This window comes from Aquarana catesbeiana, linkage group LG11, assembly GCF_042186555.1.
Source record: "Aquarana catesbeiana isolate 2022-GZ linkage group LG11, ASM4218655v1, whole genome shotgun sequence".
NCBI classification, from domain to species: domain Eukaryota; kingdom Metazoa; phylum Chordata; class Amphibia; order Anura; family Ranidae; genus Aquarana; species Aquarana catesbeiana.
In genome coordinates, this window is record NC_133334.1 from 208046426 (window position 1) to 208070339 (window position 23914).

At 41.0% G+C, this 23914-nt stretch overlaps 1 protein-coding gene across 3 annotated transcripts in view; it reads left to right on the forward strand.

Annotated features, from left to right (window-relative positions):
- Window positions 1-23570, forward strand: part of LG11H11orf68 (linkage group 11 C11orf68 homolog) — a 30091-nt gene extending 6521 nt beyond the window's left edge. For 2 of the 3 annotated variants that reach the window (XM_073605220.1, XM_073605221.1), the window contains exon 2: window positions 22632-23570. In XM_073605220.1, coding sequence (XP_073461321.1) covers window positions 22632-23367 — 736 coding nt within the window. In that variant the 3' untranslated portion in view covers window positions 23368-23570. Of the gene's footprint in view, window positions 1-14551; window positions 14701-22631 lie in introns of all 3 variants that reach the window. The other variant, XM_073605217.1, reaches the window with a different exon arrangement.
- Window positions 23571-23914: the final 344 nt, after the last annotated feature.

Genomic DNA, 23914 nt, shown 5'->3' on the forward strand with positions numbered 1-23914 from the left:
TTAATCACAGTGTGGACCTTTTGGAGGACCATGGATGAATCCTGAATGAACACCGAAAAGTCATCTCTGGTTCCATCATATTACTTGAGGTACTTGAGCCTTCTCCTGGATACCTTTCAGGTCAAGGTCCTGCCCCAGGAGGAATTGCTGAATCTGCAGAATCAAGTTTGGTATCTTTAATCCTAACATTGGTCTTCCTGCAGAGTTGTATGTGAGTGCTGAGATTAATGGAATTCTCGTTCAAATTAATCCCTTTTGCTCAGTACCATACTAATCCAGAACTTTGCAACAGAACATTCTCGCGGCATGGGACAAATCCATTTTTTAAATTTTTTTATTGAACAAACTGATCCAAATATATGATTTTATACAAGGGGTTACACACATTGCTTCCCCTGTTAGACCCCATACACACTATTAGATTTTATACAGATTTTTTATTGAACAAACTGATCCAAATATATGATTTTATACAAGGGGTTACACACATTGCTTCCCCTGTTAGACCCCATACACACTGTTAGATTTTATGCAGATTTTTGTCTTCAGATTTACCAAAACCATATACAGTAATATGAGGTCAAACCTTAAGAGTTTTAATTTGTATGCAATCAGGCAGGCCTTTGCACTACATGGTTTTGGTAAATCTGAAGACAAGTATCTGCAGAAAATCTAATAGTGTGTGACTTTAGTCCTCCATGGGATTTAAATCTAGTATTGTTGATGTGCCAAAGACCTCTTTTTAAACCTATTTGTGACATCTTGAAAGTCACTACCCTGCAAGGTAGCCTTTCTTGTGGCCATCATCTCAGCCAGAAGGGTTTTTCAGAGATAACTGTTAACCTGTAAGATTGTTTTGAGACCAGGATCCTTCTTTTTACTGGTTTCTTGGTTTTTTTTTTATAAATTATTTAAGAGAGAATGACAATCCTAATAATTGGTCAAAGCAATGTACATGAAACTCAAGACTGTCATTCCTACCAGTTTATACTTTTTAAGAGGCAATATAACCTCATAAGTGATCAAAGTATAGTGAGAAAAGAGGAAAGTAAGGAAATTTGTGGGCAAAAAAGCAGAGCGTGAAGGGGGGAGGGGGTTATTTACTGCACTCCATCCTCTCTCCAAGTCCAGAGTCTGCCCCACCAGATACAGATATATTGATTGCAGAGATGCTAAGAGTGTTAGATGCTTGCAAAAGTACCACGGTGTCACATGCGCTTTCCCCTTTAAGTAGGGATCACATAAGCCAGGGGTAGGCAACTTCGGCCCTCCAGCTGTTTTGAAACTGCAAGTCCCATGAGACATTGCAAGACCCTGGCGATCACAGGCATGACTTCTAGAAGCAGAGGCATGATCGGATTTGTAGTTTCACCACAGCTGGAGGGCCGAGGTTGCCTACCCCTGACATAAGCCATGACTGTACTCCTCACTCCGGCACCCAATTGTTCCTCAATTCATCTCCACCCTCCACAATCCTTTGGCCAGTATTAGTTTGGAACTCAAAAGTGCTTTCTGTATATAGTGCAATATTTTTTTAATACAAATCGCATATACTTAACCTAAAATGTGCACATATACTAGTGCACAGCGGTTTCCACGCATTACAATGGGGAAAGCCTGCATATACAGCCCTGGCCAAAAGTTTTGGGAATGACACAAATATTAAAGTCTGCTGCTTTAGATCTTTTTGTCAGATGTTACTATGGTATACTGAAGTATAATTACAAACATTTCATAAGTGTCAAAGGCTTTAATTGACAAACACATTCTGTTCATGCAAAGAGTCAATATTTGCAGTGTTGACCTTTCTTTTTCAAGACTTCTGCAATTCACCCTGGCATGCTGTCAATCAACTTCTGGGCCACATCCTGACTGATGGCAGCCTATTCTTGCATAATCAATGCTTGGAGTTTGTCAGAATTTGTGGTGTTTTTTTTGTTCACCCGCCTCTTGAGGATTGACCACAAGATCACAATGGGATAAAATTCTGGGGAGTTTCCTGGCCATGGACCCAAAATGTCACTGTTTTGTTCTCCAAGCCACTTAGTTATCACTTTTTCCTTATGACAAGGTGCTCCATCATGCTGAAAAAGGCAGTGTTCATCACCAAACTGTTCTTGAATGGTTGGGAGAAGTTGCTCTTGGAGGATGTTTTTGTACCATTCTTTATTCATGGCTGTGTTCAAAATTGTGAGTGAGCCCACTCCCCTGGCTGAGAAGCAACCCCACACATGAATGGTCTCAGGATGCTTTACTGTTGGCATGACACAGAGCTGATGGTAGCGCTCACTTTTTCTTCTCCAGACAAGGTTTTTCCGAATCCCCCAAACAATCAGAACCAAAATCAGTCCTTAGCAGTCCAATCCCTGTACCGTTGGCAGAATATCAGACTGTCCCTGATGTTTTTCCTGGAGAGAAGTGACTTCTTTGCTGCCCTTCTTGACACCAGGCCATCCTCCAAAAATCTTTGCCTCACCGTGCAGATGCACTCACACCTGCCTGCTGCCATTCCTAAACAAGCTCTGCACTGGTGGTGCTCCGATCCCACAAATGAATCAACTGTAGGTGATGGTCCTGGTGCTTGCTGGACTTTTCTGGGCGCCCTTAAGCCTTCTTCACAACAATTGAACCTCTCTCCTCAAAGTTCTTGATGATGCGATAAATGGTTGATTTATTTGCAATCTTAGTAGCAGCAATATCCTTGCCTGTAAATCCCTTTTTGTGCAACGATGACTGCACGTGCTTCCATGGTTAACAGAGGAAAAACAATGATTTCAACCACCACCCTCCTTTTAGATCATCCAGTCTGTTATTCTAACTCAGTCAGCATTACAGAGTGATTTCCAGCCTTGTCCTCGTCATCACTGATACCTGTGTTAACAAGAGAATCACTGACATGTCAGCTGGTCCTTTTGTGGCAGGGCTGAAATGCAGTGGAAATGTTTTTTATGGGATTAAATAAATTTTCATGGCAAAGAGGGACTTTGCAATTAATTGCAATTCTTCTGATCACTCTTTATAACATTCTGGAGTATATGGGGACACTCACAAGTGGTGAAATAAACGTTCTAGAGAATTATTGTAACTGGAAATTCAGAAGAATCTTTTGACATTATCATGAAGAGTATTTGGCTTGTTTTATTATGAACATTTACGCTTTGAGATTATGTTTAATATGAATACTTGGACACATTGGATTGTTCTTTAATGATCTTTATCTTATAAATAGTCTGTGAGATAAATAATATTTGATTTGTTTTTGCTAATTATTGCGTGGCACTGATTTAATGTTTTTATTCAGTATTAAGAAGGTGTTTAACCTCTTCGCTCCTAAGAGTAACACAAATCTAAATGCCTAAGCACAATTTTGAAACTTTGACATGTGTTAGTAAAACCGTACATATCATCACAACTGCTTTGTGCATCCAGGTGGACTAGACCATGTTTTTTTTAAGGACCAGTTGGGCTTTCTATTGGTGGTAAATGATAATGGCTATCTCCTGATTTTTTTTTTTTTCTTTTTTTTTTTATTATCAATAGAAAACTGGCCCAACATAGTAAAAAAAATATATATTTTTTTAAATTTAGCTTTATATTTCTTGCTACTACTATAACCTTCCACCAAAGAGCAACCCAAATTAAATTCTCCTGCTCCTGATGATCGCAGCGATACCACATATGTGTATGTTAGTTTTTGTTTGTACCCGTAGCAGAGCCCAAAAACAATAGTTCCTATTTTTTTTTTTTTTTTTTATCCTACCTAAAACACACTGACACTAATTGACACTGATACAAAAAAAAAATTGTGACCCTGAGCTTTGGCCCTAACCTTGACCCAAACACTAACCCTGGCACTGACCTAGTTTAAGTTTTGACCTAGGTATTTTTTTATTATGATTGGTAAAGAAAAAAGTTGTGATAGCGCTGCCCAATAGTGAACAATCAATCATTCCATCAATTAAAAAAACAAAAAATGGTGACTTCCATAAATATTGGGTAACAATTTACTCCTGTGCTATTTAAATTGCTATAAACATTGACACATTGAAAAATACATAAACACATATTAGGCAAAATAAATAAAGTCACACATAAAGTGCTCTGGTTCATCTTCATACTTCAATATGTGCTCCACCATATAACAAAATTACTCCGTCACCAGGTGAAATATTCGCTCACCTCAGGACAGACCCTCAAAAGGGCCAACACAGCATAATGTACACCAGATAGTGGGTCCTCTGCTCATCAGAGTATTATATCTGATGATAATACTTCCCCAGCTGGGATGACTCCACAGAACTCTCCAATACTGCAGTATCGTGGTTAAAATGCATAAGCCAAGCTTAAGGAAATGCACTCACATTTATTCAGTTAAAAACAAGCAAGATGATATGCCACTGGTAATTTTTCTTGGGGGGAGGGGGGGTGGCAAATGGTGCACAGACAACCAATCCCCACCCCGCCCCCTTTAGAGCTTTTGGCTCCAATCATGTGCTTCATAAAAAAACACCCCCTTATTGGAATCCATGCATCCAGTGCCCTGCATGTAAATTAGGTGGCCGGACGCATGGGTAGGACCTGTGCACCCCTTATGGACGCCGCCACTGGTAACAGGGTCTCACAGCACCCAGATCAAGCAATGATACACACCGCCTGGCTCCCCCTTTACAAGTTACACCACTCTCCCAAGTGGCTTCTTCAGAAGGTGACTAAATAGCAATTTTTATAGCACAGGAGTTTCGTTACCCAATATTTATGGAAGTCACTATTTTTTACTTTTTCAATTGATTGATTGTTCACTATTGGGCTGCGCTATCGCAACTTTTTCCTTTACCGATTGCACCATATATGGGAACACATTTAGTGATAGCAGCAGCCTCATGATATATATATATATATATATATATATATACACAGTGGGGACGGAAAGTATTCAGACACCCTTAAATTTTTCACTCTTTGTTATATTGCAGCCATTTGCTAAAATCATTTAAGTTCATTTTTTTTCCTCATTAATGTACACACAGCACCTCATATTGACAGAAAAACACAATTGTTGACATTTTTGCAGATTTATTAAAAAAGTAAAACTGAAATATCACATGGTCCTAAGTATTCAGACCCTTTGCTCAGTATTTAGTAGAAGCACCCTTTTGATCTAATACAGCCATGAGTCCTTTTGGGAAAGATGCAACAAGTTTTTCACACCTGGATTTGGGGATCCTCTGCCATTCCTCCTTGCAGATCCTCTCCAGTTCTGTCAGGTTGGATGGTAAACGTTGGTGGACAGCCATTTTTAGGTCTCTCCAGAGATGCTCAATTGAGTTTAAGTCAGGGCTCTGGCTGGGCCATTCAAGAACAGTCGCGGAGTTGTTGTGAAGCCACTCCTTCGTTATTTTAGCTGTGTGTTTAGTGTCAGTGTCTTGTTGGAAGGTAAACCTTTGGCCCAGTCTGAGATCCTGAGCACTCTGGAGAAGGTTTTCGTCCAGGATATCCCTGTACTTGGCCGCATTCATCTCTCTCTCGATTGAAACCAGTCGTCCTGTCCCTGCAGCTGAAACACACCCCCACAGCATGATGCTGCCACCACCATGCTTCAGTGTTGGGACTGTATTGGACAGGTGATGATTAGTGCCTGGTTTTCTCCACACATACCGCTTAGAATTAAGGTCACAAAGTTCTATCTTGGTCTCATCAGACCAAAGAATCTTATTTCTCACCATCTTAGAGTCCTTCAGGTGTTTTTTTTAGCAAACTCCATACAGGCTCTCATGTGTCTTGCACTGAGGAGAGGCTTCCATCGGGCCACTCTGCCATAAAGCCCCGACTGGTGGAGCACCGCAGTGATGGCTGACATTCTACAACTTTCTCCCATCTCCCAACTGCATCTCTGGAGCTCATCCACAGTGATCTTTGGGTTCTTCTTTACCTCTCTCACCAAGGCTCTTCTCCCCCGATAGCTCAGTCTGGCCAGACGGCCAGCTCTAGGAAGGGTTCTGGTCGTCTAAACGTCTTCCATTTAAGGATTATGGAGGCCACTGTGCTCTTAGGAACCTTAAGTGCAGCAGAATATTTTTTGTAACCTTGGCCAGCTCTGTGCCTTGCCACAATTCTGTCTCTGAGCTCTTCAGGCAGTTCCTTTGACCTCATGATTCTCATTTGCTCTGACATGCACTGTGAGCTGCAAGGTCTTATATAGGCAGGTGTGTGGCTTTCCTAATCAGTATAATCAAACACAGCTGGACTCAAATGAAGCTGTAGAACCATCTCAAGGATGATCAGAAGAAATGGACAGCACCTGAGTTAAATATATGAGTGTCACAGCAAAGGGTCTGAATACTTAGGACCATGTGATATTTCAGTTTTTCTTTTTTTAATAAATCTGCAAAAATTCTGTGTTTTTCTGTCAATATGGGGTGCTGTGTGTACATTAATGAGGAAAAAAATGAACTTAAATGATTTTAGCAAATGGCTGCAATATAACAAAGAGTGAAAAATTTAAGGGGGTCTGAATACTTTCCGTCCCCACTGTGTGTGTGTGTGTATGTATGTGTATATATATATATATATATATATATATATATATATATATATATATATATAGGAATAAGGTGTCAGTGCACAACATCTTTATTATATTTTGATATATTTTTATTTTATTTTTTTACACACACACACACTTTTCTTCTGCAAGGAGAGAGAGAGATATGATGCACCTCTCTCCTCCATTCACAGAGAAAAAAAAAACAGGCGGGCTGCACAGTGACTGATCGATCACTTTGATAGCAAATCGGAGGCAGCGATCCGGTAACCCCGAATCGGGAGTTCCAGGTCCCAACTGTTCGTATGAGGCCCGGGGCTCTTGGTGAGACCCTGTACGGCGTGCTCCCAGCACAAAGGAAGATGCGCAAATATGCGGCCCTACTGAAAAAAGCCCAGTTTAGTGGGGCCGCATATTTGTGTACGGTCACAATGAAGGGGTTAAGCAAATAATTTTTGTATTTTTTAATCAGAAGTGGAGTATCTTGTAATAAGTATGCAGCAGGATCTGCTTTTCACCTAATGAGGATACCATGATGCTTCCCCTATGTTTAGACTTGGTTCACACTATTGTGATGACAGCTGTCGGGGTTTACCTCTTGACTACTGCTTAACCCTTTCTATGCCAGAGCCGTTTTTGCGTTTTTTTGCACACATGTTTAAAAAAATCATTTTAGGCCTGAAGATTACACAAAATCCAAAACATTTTATATTTTCTGAAACCAGACACCCTAGAGCAGGGATATGCAATTAGCGGACCTCCAGCTGTTGCAGAACTACAATTCCCATGAGGCATAGCAAGACTCTGACAGCTACAAGCATGACACCCAGAGGCAGAGGCATGATGGGACTTGTAGTTTTGCAACAGCTGGAGGTCCACTAATTGCATATCCCTGCCCTAGAGAATAAAATAGCAGTAGTTCCAATTTTTTATGATTTTTCACATATTACCGCAAAGGTCTAGGAAACTCAATACTTCAGTAAAAAAACACACTAACGTGAATTTTAGGGCAAACAAACACAATAAAAAATTACACAAATTGAGGTTGCACTGAGTAGATACCAAACATGCCAAACCTTGATTTTTTTGCGCCCAAGAAATGGCATCAAACTTTAGTACCCTATATTTTCTATAGGCAATGCTTCAAAGGCCCCCTATAGTTATTGGTTTAGTGTTACGGAGTAGGTCTAGTGCTAAAATTATTGCTCTTATTCCGGCGTACGCGGCCATATGTAAGTGTATCGCAATTAACGTTTTCACATGTAGGCACCCTGACGCATGCGTTTACATTCGTTTATGTAACTTTTTTTTTCATCACATAGGGGACAAACAGGTGACAGATTCTCTTTATTGCGATATGCAGGGTCTAAAAGATCCTGCATATCTCTCCTGTATTTCACTGAATGTTTTGCAATGCATATCACATTACAAAACATCCTACACCGGCAAATCGAGCCGGGGACACCGAGAACATGACCTGGAAGTGACATCTGAGACGTGGCTTTTCGGGTCACTGTAAGAAAGGGAGGAGAGCGGACATGTATCCACTCTTCTCCTTCCCCTCTACACGTTGGCACTCGCCATGACTGTCCCGGGCTCTCCGATGGCCAAGCGGTAAGCATGGCAGCAGGGCGAGAGCAGGGGTGGGGTGTGTCAGTACCGGGGGGTGTGTGAGAGCGATCGGGTGGCAGAACGCTCCCACCGGACAGGCAGGAGTCTCCCTGTCAGTATCGCACACAATCCCGGTGGCTGCAGCCATTGAGATTGTGTGCAGTACCCCCGCCTTTTTTTTTTAACCTGATAATCCTGCAATTAACACACTTCCTGTCCCTGGGTGGCTATACACACTCCTCCATTATATCTATGAAGCTAGCCATGGTTGCCACCCATGTTGGACTTCAAACATGTCTACCCTTGTTCATCTCTCTTACATTTGTAGTTTACACCTTAAAGGTTGTTTTAGCTTCCATTTCATCTCACAAGAAGTAATTAATTAAGGCCCCTTTCACACGGGCTTTCCGATCAGGTCCGCCTGTGAGTTTTTCAGGCGGACCCGATTGGACCCTCCATTCAACCCTATGGGGTAGCGGATGTCAGCGGTGACATGTCCGATCAGATGGATGATGACCCTATTTTCCATACGTTGGGTGGATCGGATCACCTGTCTGTTTTCATCCGATCTCCCCATAGAGGAGAGCAGGACTCGGACAGGTCCGTCTCTGCACAGTGAGCGGAGAGGGACCTGTCATCCGCCAGATCAGCAGATTGATCCCCGGGTGAGCAAAGCAGGGTCCACCGGGCGGATCGCCCATATGAAAGGACCCTACATCCGAAGGAATCTTCTGGCTGGCAGCTAAGTGGGGCCAGGATGAGTCATTGGTTGCTATGACACTATTGCTAGCAAGGGGCTAAACATGTACTGAGGATGGAGTGTCTACGGGAGCGCTGACCGGAGTGTTCTGGCGGGGGGGCACCCCCCCGTCAGAACACAATAGAGCAGCAGGGGACATTGTTGTACTAACATCGGATTGTTAGTACGGCGGCACCTACTGAGTTGTCAGTTTTTCTTTCCTTCAGCCCACTGGGTTGAACAAAAAAAACTACTAGTGTGTACAGAGTGTTTTAATTAAACATGTAAAGTAAAATAACATATACCAGCAGCCATTTTAATTTGACCATGGAAAAGTAAACCAACCTGCCACTGTTAAAAAAAAAAAAAAAAAAAAAAAAGCATGTATACTTGTACTTTACTGGTGGCACGTTTGTTGAAATTCCACTGCTTTGTTGAACCAGGTGTGTTAAATACCTGTTCCTCCTGGTGAAATGCAGTTAGAAACCTGCACCAAAAACACCCCTCCCCATTAAAATAAATGGAAAACACATTAAAAATGCACCTGCGGTTGCGTTTTTTGAGTCACATTTACTTTTTTCCTTGGTGCATAAGAAACGGAAATGCACCAAAAATACATATGCGTTTTTTACCACGTTTTTGTAACAGTAGTGTGAAAGCAGCGTATGGGCATTCTTAGTGCAGTTTGTTCTGTGTTGGCCAGCACAGCTTATTTAGTATAGTGCATATCATCTCAATCACATTTATAGGATATAAGCATAGTCAGAGACTCACTAAGTAGTGAAATAAAGTTAAAGTGACACTAAAGTTAATTTTTTTTTGTTTTTAAAATAACAAACATGTCATACTTAAATCCACTGTGCAGCTCGTTTTGCACAGAGTGGCCCCGATCCTTGTCTTCTGGGGTCCCTCAGCGGCTCTCTCGGCTCCTTCCCACATTAGATAACCCCCTGGGGGAAGCGCTCTCCCGGGGGGGGGGGGGGTTACCTTGCGGGTGCGCTCCCGAGTCCAGCATTTGGCATCCATAGACGCCGAATGCAGGACTCGGCCCCGCTCCCCGGCGGCCGCGTCATTGGATTTGATGGACAGCAGCAGGAGCCAATGGCTGCGCTGCTATCAATCTATCCAATCAACAGCCGAGAACCCCCTAGCCGAGAGACAGTGCGTCCCTGTGGGACAAGTTTGAGGGTTCAGGTAAGTAAAATGGGGGGGGGGGGCTGGTCACTGACAGGTGTTTTTTCACCTTAATGCATAGGATGCATTAAGGTGAAAAAACACTTACCTTTACAACCCCTTTAAGGATGTTCAAGCATGTTCATTAAACTGAAGGCAGCACATCCTGCATGTATCCTGGCAGCAATTCATATGGATCAAGGTGAAAGCCTTAACACATTTATTGATTCGTTAGGACTTGTTAACATGCTAATTTAAATATTGGCAATAAATTGATTCTAATGCACTAGCTGGAGAATGCTCCCCATGTGCTGTCTTCACTTTGAAGTAATTCTGATATAGATGGGAACATAATGTGATAATTATGGATTTTATATTAGTGGATTTTACATGCTTTTTAACCTAACTGTTGGTTATAACCAAAATCCAACTCCAAGACCCCAAAGACAGCCATAAATGTATCTGGGTATAACAGTATCATAATTTATCACTCATCGTAATTCAAGTGATTATCCATTTAACAGTAGTATAAATAATATTGTTCTACAAAGGTAATGCACTTAAAGCTGTATTAAACCCCAAAGCAATGTATTATTTTTCAGCTTACCAATTCTTAGATGTGATGGCTTCATTAGTTTTTTTTTTCAGGCTTTCTTCTTTTTTTTTCCACCTAGTGATCTAGCCATTAAGCCTGTTTCGTTTTTTCTTTCCTTGTTCTCTGTCCTGCAGCCGTAGCAGTTCCAGTGAGGGAAGAATGTATTTGATCCCCTGCTGATTTTGTAAATTTGCCCACTGACAAAGAAATGATCAGTCTATAATTTTAATGGTAGGTTTATTTTAACAGTGAGAGACAGAATAACAAAAAAAATCCAGAAAAACTAATTTCAAAAAAGTTTTATAAAATTGATTTGGATTTTAATGAGTGAAATAAATATTTGACTCCTTCGCAAAACATGACTTAGTACTTGGTGGCAAAACTCTTGTTGGCAATCACAGAGGTCAGACATTTCTTGTAGTTGACCACTAGGTTTGCACACATCTCAGGAGGGATTTTGTCCCACTCCTCTTTGCAGATCCTCTCCAAGTCATTAAGGTTTCAAGGCTGACATTTGTTAACTCTTTTTTTTTTTTTTTTTTTTATGGGATTAAGGTTTGGAGACTGGCTAGGCCACTCAAAGATCTTAATGTGCTTCTTCTTGAGCCACTCCTTTTGTTGCCTTGGCCATATGTTTTGGGTCATTGTCATGCTGTAATACTCAACCACGGCCCATTTTCCATGTCCTGGCTGAAGGAAGGTGGTTTTTACCCACGATTTGATGGTACATGGCCCCGTCCATCATCCCTTTGATGCGGTGAAGTTGTCCTGTCCCCTTATCAGAAAAACACCCCCAAAGCATAATGTTTAGACCTAAATGTTTGAAGGTGGTGATGGTGTTCTTTGGGTCATAGGCAGCATTCCTCCTCCTCCAAACACAACGAGTTGAGTTGATACCAAAGAGCTCAATTTTGGTCTTATCTGACCACACTTTCACACAGTTCTCCTCTTAATTATTCAGATGTTCATTAGCAAACTTCAGACGGGCCTGTACATGTGCTATCTTGAGAAGAGGGACCTTGCGGGCGCTGCAGGATTTCGTCCATCACGGTGTGTTACCAATCGTTTTCTTGGTGACTATGGTCTCAGCTGCCTTGAGATCATTGACAAGTTCTCATGATCATTGAAACTCCGCAAAATGAGATCTTGCATGGAGCCCCAGAACAAGGGAGATTGACAGTTATTTTGTGTTTCTTCCATTTGCGAATAATAGCACCAACTGTTATCACCCTCTCACCAAGCTGCTTGGCAATGGTCTTGTAGCCCATTCCAGACTTTTTTTGGTCTACAATCTTGTCCCTGGCATCCTTGGAAGGCTCTTTGATCTTGGCCATGGTTATTTTTCCTCAATGTAGATGGTTGAGACAAGCCATTTAAAACTTACAGGGGTGCTTACAATGGTTAGCTTTTATTTAATTAAAACATTTATCCTCAAAAGTCTTTATCCCAAAAGGGACAAAATTGCTAGATGTTTATAAAGTGATAGCAGGAGTTCAGCTTCAGTTTGTTAGTGTATCTTAATCTGCTAGCACATTTAACACTCCCTTCCCCCTAGACCGACAATGCTTCTGTCGAAACATTGCTTCTTCATCCAGAGTGGAGCCACTGGTCAAATCAGCAGGTGAAAAAAGCCTAAAAAAAAAAATAAAATAAAAAGAAAATTAAAGAAAAAGAAAACAGCAAGCACACTTGGCACCATCACAAGAGATGTCACAAAATGGATGAACGGGTGGCCAGAATTCATGTAGAAATAATTCTGATAGTCCAGTTGCTTTTGCATTGTGATACATGGCAAAAATGTCCACCTGTATAGGCTGCCTGCACACAGCTACATGCTAGATAAAAAAGATAAACATGCATCCCTTCATGCTGTACAGAGCTCTGCTCCCATGTGACAGAGCCTTTAGTTGGACCCAGACCAACTCCAAATCCTTTGGATATGGAGTAACTGATTTAAATGTCCAAACAGGGTAACAGAAGAATGCCCTGCCAGCCCCATCCCACTGATCTAAATGTATCAGACAGTTAAAAAAAAAAAAAAAAATATATATATATATATATATATATATATATATATATATATATATATATATATATATATATATATATCTCAGCATTACCAATACAACATACATTAGTGGAAGCTGATTTTAGATTGTAAGCTCCAACAAGCAGGGGTCTCTGATTCATCTTGTAATGAATTGTATTGTAACTGTACTGTCTGCCTTCATGTTGTAAAGCACTGCACAAATTCTTGACACTATAAATCATGTGTAATAATGTAGCGCTTACCCCCACAGGAGCCGCTGGTGAATGATGGGTCCTTTGTTCTGCTATGATTCCTGATAAAAGCCGTGTACACCTGTATAATTAGTAGGCTACCACTCTTTAATAGTGCATAGGAATTAGGCAACAACAACTTGGAGGTAAATTAATTAAGGCCTCATGCACACAGAGCTTAAAAAAACAGTGCTTATATATAGGCGATCAGCTTTTCATTTTTCAGCCCGTAAAAGCACCTCTATGTTAGCCTATGTAACCATGAACACATAGGCATTTATAGGAGTGTTTGAAGTGGAACGTTTACAGGCAGAAAGAAAAAAACCCACCAAATGTGTGTTCTGAGAGGCGCTTTTGAGCAGTAAAAACACGGGTGCGTGCATGTTCATGTAAATGTACTTCAGTTGCCAGAATAAGTTAATATTCTGGTCAGTAGAATGCATTTACACTCAAACACCATGTACGCATAATGTGCATACATATTGTAACACATTTTGACAGAAAAAATGCTGCTTATTTTTATGAGCCCACTTTTCCACCCACTGGTTATCTCCCCAAATAAAAAAAAACGCAACGGGCTCAAACAACACACAGCGCGCTGCCCTGCTCTAACTACTATATCTGGTTATCTCCCCCCTTCTTTCCAGGTAGGTACTACAGTATATCTAACAACCATATGTTTTGCATGCTCTTTGATCTCTGATCATATGATTATAAGGTCTGGTAGGGCTTATGTATGTGCAGATCTGTGTTCAGTTCCTGGCCAATGTATCATTTTGTATTGCTGTGACCTCTTGCCTCACTTAAAACAACTTTCCCGATGCCAACATGGCAGCATACATATGATATTAGCTCGGCCCCTATATCCACCCACAGGACCTGTGCAAATCTATAAAGGTCTGACTGAGAGCAACCTGCCCCATTTTTAGATCTCTAAATTCGAGCATTTGCCTATGGAGATAACTGCAAAGTAGCAGGCTGGTTGGCACAGTGCACCTGCCTCAGGCGCTACAGGGAAGATCCAAGGGCTTGTACATCAATGGACTTCAATGGAATGATGGTCCAGGTCTCCATGTCCATTGTAATAAAAGTTTGATTATACATTTTAGCCCTCCCTGTTTAGCTCGCTATTTATCATATGTATGCTGCCATATTGGCATCAAAATGGAAAATTGTATCAAATACTTACCGTAATTAGAAGGAGCAGCCCTTTTATACTTACCGTAATTTTCCTTTCCTGACACCAGTCCATGGCAGCATACGAACCCTCCCTTTTTTGATCTTGATATTTGTACTGAGAATGGGGGAGGTTGCTCTGTCAGACTTTTATAGATTTGGACAGGTCTTGTGTGTGGATATAGGGGTGGAGCTATATCATATGTATGCTGCCATGGATTGGCGTCAGGAAAGGAAAATTACGGTAAGTATTTGATACAAACACAGGTAGATTTTTGAAAGCTTTTGCTTAAGAATATATTTAATAATAATAATGTCAACACTTATTCCATAATATTCGCAATGGGTCAATTCAGTCTTGAAGAATATCAGTCTAACACATTACTAAACATTTTATTTAACTTTTGATTAACTTTTGAATTAATTATCTGTACAGATATCTTTACATTCACCTAGAGGTAAAAAGGGTCGCTGGTTTGAATCCCAACCATGACACTACCTGCCTGGAGTTTGCATGTTCTCCCTGTGCCTGCATGGGTTTCCTCCGGGTATTCTGGTTACTTCCGAAACTCCAAAGACATGCTGGTAGGTTAATTGGATCCTGTCTAAATTGTCCCTAATATGTGTATGTATAAATTTGAGTTAGGGACCTTCGAGTGTAAGCTCCTTGAGGGTAGGGACTGATTTGAATGTACAATGTATATGTAAAGCGCTGCATAAATTGATGGTGCTGTATAAGTACCTGAAATAAATAAATTGTTAGGTGTAGCATGAAACCATCTCAAAATATCCCAATATTCCTAAGCCAGAGGGCAAAGGTCTGGAGCCAATAATCACTCTGCGGAAGTATTGAATTTAGGGTACACATGGGTGATTTTTAGTCATGTGGAGCTAAAAGCACAAGCGATCATTGGTTCCATTGAAACACATGACAGACATTGGAAGCGAGTTCTTGGGAGATTTTAGTCATGCAATCAATTGCAGGAAAATAGTACATGCTCCAAAATCAATTTTTGTTGCATGCAACTGCCACAATTTTTTTAGCTCGTTGAAACAGTTGTAGTATAATCCAATTTGTGTTTATTTTTTTGTTTTTTTACACAAGTATGGCCAATAGGAAAGTTTGCATTTTTTTTCCTTTGTTCATATTGAACTAAAACTAAAGACAAAACATTTTTAGATTTTGATCGAGTGGTGATGAGTTAAATCTATTGCTGTTTGTGTCCCAGTTAAGGGAGAATCACTCTCTCTAATCGCCAGTGTCACCAGAAATGTAAGTCATTTTTAGTTGCCACCAGAACAGCAATAGAGGGAAAAGGTTCCAATGGGGACACTTGTTCTCATGACAATTGTGTAACGGGAAATTTCCCTCACATTGGAAAGATATCCTCTCACTTTCTGTTGAGTCACAGGAAGTAAAGAGTTTTCTTTCTAATGAGATACAGATGACAAAAAAAACAAAAAAAAAAAATGTCAGTGGTTTTAATCCCCCTCCATTTAATCCAAAATGGAAAAAAAATATTTAGCTTTAGATATTCTCATAAAGCTAGGGGTTGTGAGGCATATTGTCTTTTTACAATAAATAATGAGAAACTATTGTTCAATTGCAAAAAAAACTTTTATCAAGATATGAAAACCATATGTAACAGCAAAAAAACAAAAAAAGTGCAGCACAAGAACTGCACTGTATGTATTACAGCAAGGATGATGCTTGACCCTTTGGTATTGCAAATCTTTTTTTTTTTTTAAACTGCTTTGTAAAAATCTATTTCGATCCCTTATCAATCGCATATAAAACCAAGCACACATGATGATATTACTACTTTATTTGGGCAAACAGCAATCACTAATACGCACCCAGACTTAAACATACCCCCAATCAACCACATATCCTTAAAGTAGCAGACAAAAATGCATTGTCCTTTCCCACTGATTTAAATGTATCAAACAGATCTCCCAGAATACTAGAGTACTTACTTTAACTGGAAGCATATCAGGGTAATATCATTCAGCAAAGATATATTAATTTATGGAGAAGGTGGCACAGTGGCTTAGTGATGAACACTACCGCCTCACAGTACCAGTTTGACTGTGGTCATGGCTGTCTATCAAGCAGTAGGTCAATTTCTGTCTTTGGGCAGAGAGATGCTGGCGTAGTCAATGAAATTAAAATAAAAGGGAAACCAAAGTTCAAATAAGTTTATATCTGTGTGCTGCCATTATTTATTCTACTATGGTGACAAGGGCAGAGGGTGTTCGCTGAATAGCGAACAATTTGGGGTGTTCGCGACAAATTCGAAAGCCGCGGAACACCCATTAAAAGTCTATGGGAGAAATCAAAAGTGCTAATTTTAAAGGCTTATATGCATGGTATTGTCATAAAAAGTGTTTGGGGACCTGGGTCCTGCCCCAGGGGACATGTATCAATGCAAAAAAAAGTTTTAAAAAGGACGTTTTTTCAGGAGCAGTGATTTTAATAATGCTTAAAGTGAAACAATAAAAGTGAAATATTCCTTTAAATTTTGTACCTGAGGGGTCTCTATAGTATGCTTGTAAAGTGGCACATGTTTCCAGTGTTTACAACAGTACCTGCACAAAATGACATTTCTAAAGGAAAAAAAGTCATTTAAAAGTTTGCGGCTATAATGAATTGTCGGTCCCAGCAAGACACACAAAAGTCATTGAAAAAATTGGCATGGGATCCCCCCACAGTCCATTACCAGACCCTTCAGATCTGGTATGGGTTTTAAGGGGAACCCCGAACCAAAATTTAAAAAAAAAGTAGGGCTGAAACAACTAATCGATTAATCGACCACTAATAGATTATGAAATTAATCGTTTACTACTTTCTTAATCGATTAATCGGCCAGTAACATAATGGGGTTAAAAAAAACTAAAACGAGTCCTTTATAGTACAAAAAGAGCAAATAATCGCTACTGTAGATGTTACTTTCACAGTTCTACAGTAAAAAAATGAACCCCTTACAGTAGTGATTATCTGCTTTTTTTTGTACTATAAAGGGCTAATTTTAGTTTTTTTTAACCCCATTATGTTACTAAACGTCTTAGACCTGGTTCACATCTATGTGTTTTTTGGTGCTTTTTTTGCAGAAGCGCACTGCGGTTCATTAACATGGTTTCCCATTGGACACGTTCACATCTATGCTTTTTTCAGCCGCTGCGTATTTGGAAAGGGTCAGGGACTTTTTAACGCAAAAACTGTGCTTTTTTGGTTCAATATACTTCAATGGAGAAGCTGCAGAGAAGCATTTAATGAGTTTTTGCAGCAATTTGCGTTTTTTAATCTGCCCAACAACAAACTGGCCAAAAAAATGCAAAAACGCAAATCGCCGCAAAATCACATGCGCAAAAACCAAAACGCACAGCAAAACGAAAAACAGCAAGACGAAAAATCTTTGTATATTCGCTGAATGAAAGAATGTTGTTTGAAATTTTCACTTGTTTTTAACATTCTGTTTTTAAAATGAATGTCATTTCTGAACGAAAACCACATACACTGTCTGTCTGAAACTTCCTTTGACCAAGAAGTTTCCTATTTCCAAATTTTCCTGTCACTGTGGTTGAAAATGAACATCAACTTGACCCCACTAACAATTAGAAAATTGAACGAACGTTCTTAAAATTACATTTTTTTTTTAAGGAAGACATTTGATCTCTGAGATAATATTTATCAGATTCACCCTTTAATAGTATGTACAGTATATCTCTTCTCTAACAGTTTATACAGTATATCTCCTCTAAAAGTATATACAGTATATCTCTTCTGTCGGTTATTCTCAGAGTGGATTAGATATTTTGCTCCCTAACCATATAGTTGGTTATTTATATTTACTGCTGCATAGAGATATTTAAGAATAAATTGCCTTTTTTTAAAACTTAAAATATTAACTAAATTTTACGCCATACTTTTTTTTTTTTTTTTTAAAGGTTATTAACTGATTAATCGAAACAATAATCGGCCAACTAATCGATTATGAAAATAATCGTTAGTTGCAGCCCTAAAAAAATGGCATGGGGTCCCCCAAAAATCCATACCAGACGCTTATCCGAGCACACAACCTGGCAGGCCACAGGTAAACGAGGGGGGGACGAGAGTAGCCTCCCAAAGCACCTTGTCCCCATGTTGATGGGGACAAGGGCCTCGTCCCCACAACCCTTGCCCGGTGGTTGTGGGGATCTGCGGGTGGGGGGCTTATCTGAATCTGGAACAACAAGGGTACCCCCAGTTCCTGCCCCCCCTGTGTGAAATGGTAACGGGGTACAAATGTACCCCTACCATTTAAAAAAAAAAGTGTAAAAATGACATGACACGCCTTGGGACAAGTCCTTTATTAAAAAATTAAAAAATAAAAATGTCCCACGAAGTCTTCTTCTCTTGCTCTGCCGGGTGACCCCGCCCTTCTCTGAAGCTACGGGGAAGCCATAGGGATGTCCTTGTGCGTCAGAGGGGGGCGGGGTCACCCGGGGACATCACCATGTGGCCCCGCCCTCAGTTATAAAAGAACTGTCACCTGATAGGACGGTCATTACGGCGGGTGCCTCCCATGGAGGCGGATCGGTGACGGCGTTCGTTTTTTTTTTTCTTTTTCGGTCCGTTGACAGAGCAAGAGAAGAAGAAGACTCCGTGGGACATTTTTATTTTTTTATTTTTTAATAAAGGACTTGTCCCAAGCTGTGTCATGTCATTTTTACCATTTTCACACTTTTTATGTGGGTACATTTGTACCCTGTTACCATTTCACACGGGGAAGGACAGAATCTGGGGTCCCCTTGTTAAAGGGGGCTTCCAGATTCCGATAAGCCCCCCCGCCCGCAGACCCCCACAACCACCGGGCAAGGGTTGTGGGTAGGGATGCACCGAATGTGTTTTTTGGTGCCGAAACCAATACTGAAAATAAATCTTCTTTGATCCCGAAAACCGATACCAAAAGTGACTGTTTTTAAAAACATTTTATACAGGAGATGGTCAGCGGCTGGGGACATGGTACAGGAAATGGTCAGAGACTGCAGAGATGGTACAGGAGATGATCAGAGACTGCAGAGATGGTACAGGAGATGATCAGAGACTGCAGAGATGGTACAGGAGATGATCAGAGACTGCGGACATGGTACAGGAGATGATCAGCGACTGGGGACATGGTACAGGAAATGGTCAGAGACTGCAGAGATGGTACAGGAGATGATCAGAGACTGCAGAGATGGCACAGGAGATGATCAGAGACTGCAGAGATGGTACAGGAGATGATCAGAGACTGCAGACATGGTACAGGAGATGGTCAGAGACTGGGGACATGGTACAGCAGATGGTCAGACAGCAGACATGGTACAGGAGATGGTCAGAGACTGAGGACATGGTACAGGAGATGGTCAGAGACTGGGGACATGGTACAGGAGATGGTCAGACTGCAGACATGGTACAGGAGATGGTCAGAGACCTAGGACATGGTACAGGTGATGGTCAGAGACTGCAGACATGGTACAGGAGATGGTCAGAGACTGTGGACATGGTACAGGAGATGGTCAGAGACTGGGGACATGGTCAGAGAGTCAGAGACTGCGGACATGATACAAGAGATCAATGCAGCATCACCAGTGCCTGTCAGATGCAGCCAGACAGTGTCCCCAGTAGTGCAGCCAGTGTCCCCAGTAGTGCAACCAGTGTCCCCAGTAGTGCAGCCTGTGAAGGGAGAGGAGAGCCGCCGCCTGTTTGATTACAGCGCTGGGAACATCACAGCTTTCATTTCAATAGCTATGTGTTCCCTGCTGCGCGCCTTCACATACAGCCGCTCCCCCCTGTCTGGGCACTTTGATAGACTGATCACCTGTCCTAGGCGTCAAACAGGCGTCGGCGGCTCTCCTCTCTTCTACGATATAGGAAGCCCCCCTAATAGGCGGCACCAGGGGCGGGGGCAGAGCCCCACCCCCCGCCCAGGCCCTGCCCCATTTTCGGCGACAGTATCGGCAAGAATTCTCTTTTGGCTTTTTGCCGAAAGGGCCATTTTTGGCCGATATGTTTCAGTGGCCGAAATTTTGGTGTATCCCTAGTTGTGGGGATGAGGCCCTTATCCCCATCAACATGGGGACAAGGTGCTTTGGGGGGCTACCCCAAAGCGCCCTCCCCATGTTGAGGCATGTGGCTTGGTACGGTTCAGGGGGGGCGCTCTCTCGTCCCCCCCTCTTTTCCTGCGGCCTGCTAGATTGCGTGCTCGGATAAGGGTCTGGTATGGATTTTTGGGGGGACCCCCACGCCATTTTTTTTTGAAAATTTGGGCACGGGGTTCCCCTTAAAATCCATACCAGATCTGAAGGGTTTGGTATGGATTTTGAGGGGGACCCCCACGCCTTTTTTTTTTTTTTAATTTTGGCATGGGGTTCCCCTTAATATCCATACCAGACCTGAAGGGCCTGGTATGGAATTTGGGGGGACCCCCACGCAATTTTTTTTTAAAACTTTGGTTCGGGGTTCCCCTTAATATTCATACCAGACCCAAAGGGCCTGGTAATGGACTGTGGGGGGAATCCCATGCTGTTTTTTTCAATGACTTTTATGTGTATTGCCGGGACCGACAATTCATTATAGCCGCGATTACTTTTATATGACTTTTTTTCCTTTAGAAATGTCATTTTGTGCAGGGACTGTTGTAAACACGGGAAACATGCGCCACTTTACAGGCATACTATACACACCCCCCAGGTACGAAATTTAAAGGAATATTTCACTTTTATTGTTTCACTTTAGGCATTATTAAAATCACTGCTCCTGAAAAAATGTCCTTTTTTAAAACTTTTTTTTGCATTGATACATGTCCCCTGGGGCAGGACCCAGGTCCCCAAACACTTTTTATGACAATAACTTGCATATAAGCCTTTAAAATTAGCACTTTTGATTATTCATGTTCGTGTCCCATAGACTTTAACGGTGTTCACGTGTTCGAACACATTTTTTGCCTGTTCGCATGTTCTGCTGTGAATTGAACCGGGGGGTGTTCGGCTCATCCCTACCTACTATTCATATTGAGAACAAAGGAGAACACCTAGAGCCTTGGACCTCTTTCTGACTGTTAAAGCTTCAGTCACCTGTAGCCATGGCTGACCCTTTTAGATGCATTTGGTGTCTTCCCTCTGGATATAGTCTGACAGTTAGACCCCTTTCACACTGGAGGTGTTTTTCAGGTGCTTTAGTGCTAAAAATAGCACCTGTAAAGCACCTGAAAAAAGCCTCAGCTGCAAACCCAGTTTGAAAGCCCGAGTGCTTTACCCGAGTGCTAAGGGTAAATGGTCTTCCTTGGTTGGCTGGGAGGGTGACATTGCAGTTTCTTTTATACAGTTTATTAAAGTAGAACTATGGCTTCCTATTAAAAAAAAAAAAAGTGTGCTGCAGCATTAGATTAAACATGTATCTGCATTTACAGTTTTCTTTTAGTCCCCCTACAAAATCTCAAAAATGCCTGTTGAGCCTACTATTGTCCACCTTATACAGCTTCCTGTGATGGTGTGGCAATGATGCTGCATTGCTTCTGAATTAACAGCAGGGTTGCCATTCTCCTATAGGCTGTAGCTTGGCAATCAGCACCTGGCCACACCCAGTTCTGCCCACAATTTTTTTGACTGGCAGCACTGCTGCTGTTGCTGAAACCCTCCCAATGTGAGCTCCAGTGTCTTGGAGGGGGATTCTGTGAAGCACAAAGGAGGATTTGGCACAATTAGGAGGTACAATACGTTTTATGTTTTATATTGTTTATGATAAAAAAAAGTATGCTTCCAGTTTAGCTCTTAATATTAAACATAACTTTTTTTTGTATTGTTTATGGTTACATTGTGTTCAATACACAATGGTCAGTAATTAACAATCTTGTACCATGTCCACCACACACTGTTTATTTAATGTACTAATGTCTTAGTAGAAATGTTGTACTTCAGTTGTGATAGCAGACTGAATCTTAACCGGCCAAAATCGCTTGATTCCTCTATCAACACAGTCAGTGTTGCTGGAAGAACACACAGCTATATTCGCTAGGAATAATTGCATGAAAGATTCAACATGCTGGCTGTACCCAAGCCTGCCCATACAAGGTTTGAATCTCGTCGGGTCCCTGCTGCACCAGCTGAGCTTTGAACAATTGTAATGATTCTGGCTCATAGATTGCACAGTGTGCCTTTTCTGTGGTTACACACAACCTATTCTCATGTGCGCTTTTCAACTTAATTTCGATTTCCTTCTTTTTTTTTGTGTATTCCTTTAATCATCAAGGTTGAAAAAACGCCCAAGTCTATACTTATTCTAATTCATGGATATGTCAATCCAGTGAAGGAAAAAGTGCTTTTTAAACCACCCAACAAAAACAATGTATGTCTTCCCAACTCCATAAATAGCAGCATGATAAAGATACATTCCCCAGATCGATAACATGTGTTTGCCAGTTCACTAAGCATGTTTACGGAATAAAGTTAAACATATAGTAAAAATAACAGTATTTCTGTTTTTGTCATGGTAGCTGTACAAAAATGGCAGATTGCGATGAGGGAGAAAGGTGGTCAAAAGGATCAGAAGACCATGCTGCAGAAGCAATGGCTGCTGATATGGACCCCTGGATAATTTTTGATGCAAGAAAGACTCCACGTGCTGAGTTTGAAGAGTGGCTAGAAACGTATCGTCCTTCCAGGGTCTCTCGTTTTGGTAATCCTGAGGAAGGATCTGGACCAGTGGGTTGGTTGGCTGTGTATGGCCCTGGTTATTGTCCACAGATTGAAGGTGGAAAAGAACTTCAGGATGCCTGGGACAAGCTTCAAAGTACAGGACGCAAAATCAACTATGAACTAGTGCGAGAATTGGCACTTAATTATGGTGTAATATCTGGAAAATGGCTGATGCATTTAGACACAGGCTTTAAAGTTGACCATGCATGGCGTGGAATAGCCACTGCAGTGATAGAAGGTCGCCTTAGTGTAGCAAAAGTAAGTCCTTATCAGCCAGATAGTAAACATGTTATATGTGTGTATACATGTGACTTTACAGATGAGGAAAGCATCATGCAAACAGATGCTGTCATTCGCAGCTCAGGTGTGAAATGCCTACTAACTTACAAGCCAGATGTGTACACTTGCCTAGGCATTTATAGAAACAACCAGTGGCAAATATGTCCCACCATTTATGAAAGTCGATATGATCTGGAGTGCATTCCTCGGAGATCCAGAGTTACTAACAAAATAACGAACACAGAAGTGACATAAAGAGTCTCTGAGTGAAACTCTTACTTAATTTACAATTAAAACAAGCATACAATCAATTTATTAATAATTTGTGTGGATTGTTTGGTCATTATTGTGTTCTAAGGACCAAACTACGTTGAAATACCCGACTGTGTCATTTGCTTTACATGTATATGTGCTTACAATAAATAAATATGTGTACATCATTGAGCTCATTATATAAAGGAATAGTTAAGTTGTTTATGTATTAAAAAGATAAAAAAAAATTAAAACCTCTCTAAACTCATCTACACCCCAATCACCATAAAGGTTGGAAAGGCTAACAAAAAAGTAATCAATCCCCTAATTGGACTATTTCCTTGCAAAAGATTTTATATAGTGCATCAAAATAGACATAACAGATACGTTATTGAACATATAATGACAAAGGCTATGAAGCTCATTGTTACACTAGTTGGTAAGAGTACAAAACATATGATAGATAATTATGTAAAATCTGATGTGTTGTAAGTAAATTGTAAGAAAGTACATCTGAATTGAGATATTTGTCTGGACTAAGAAGAGCCAA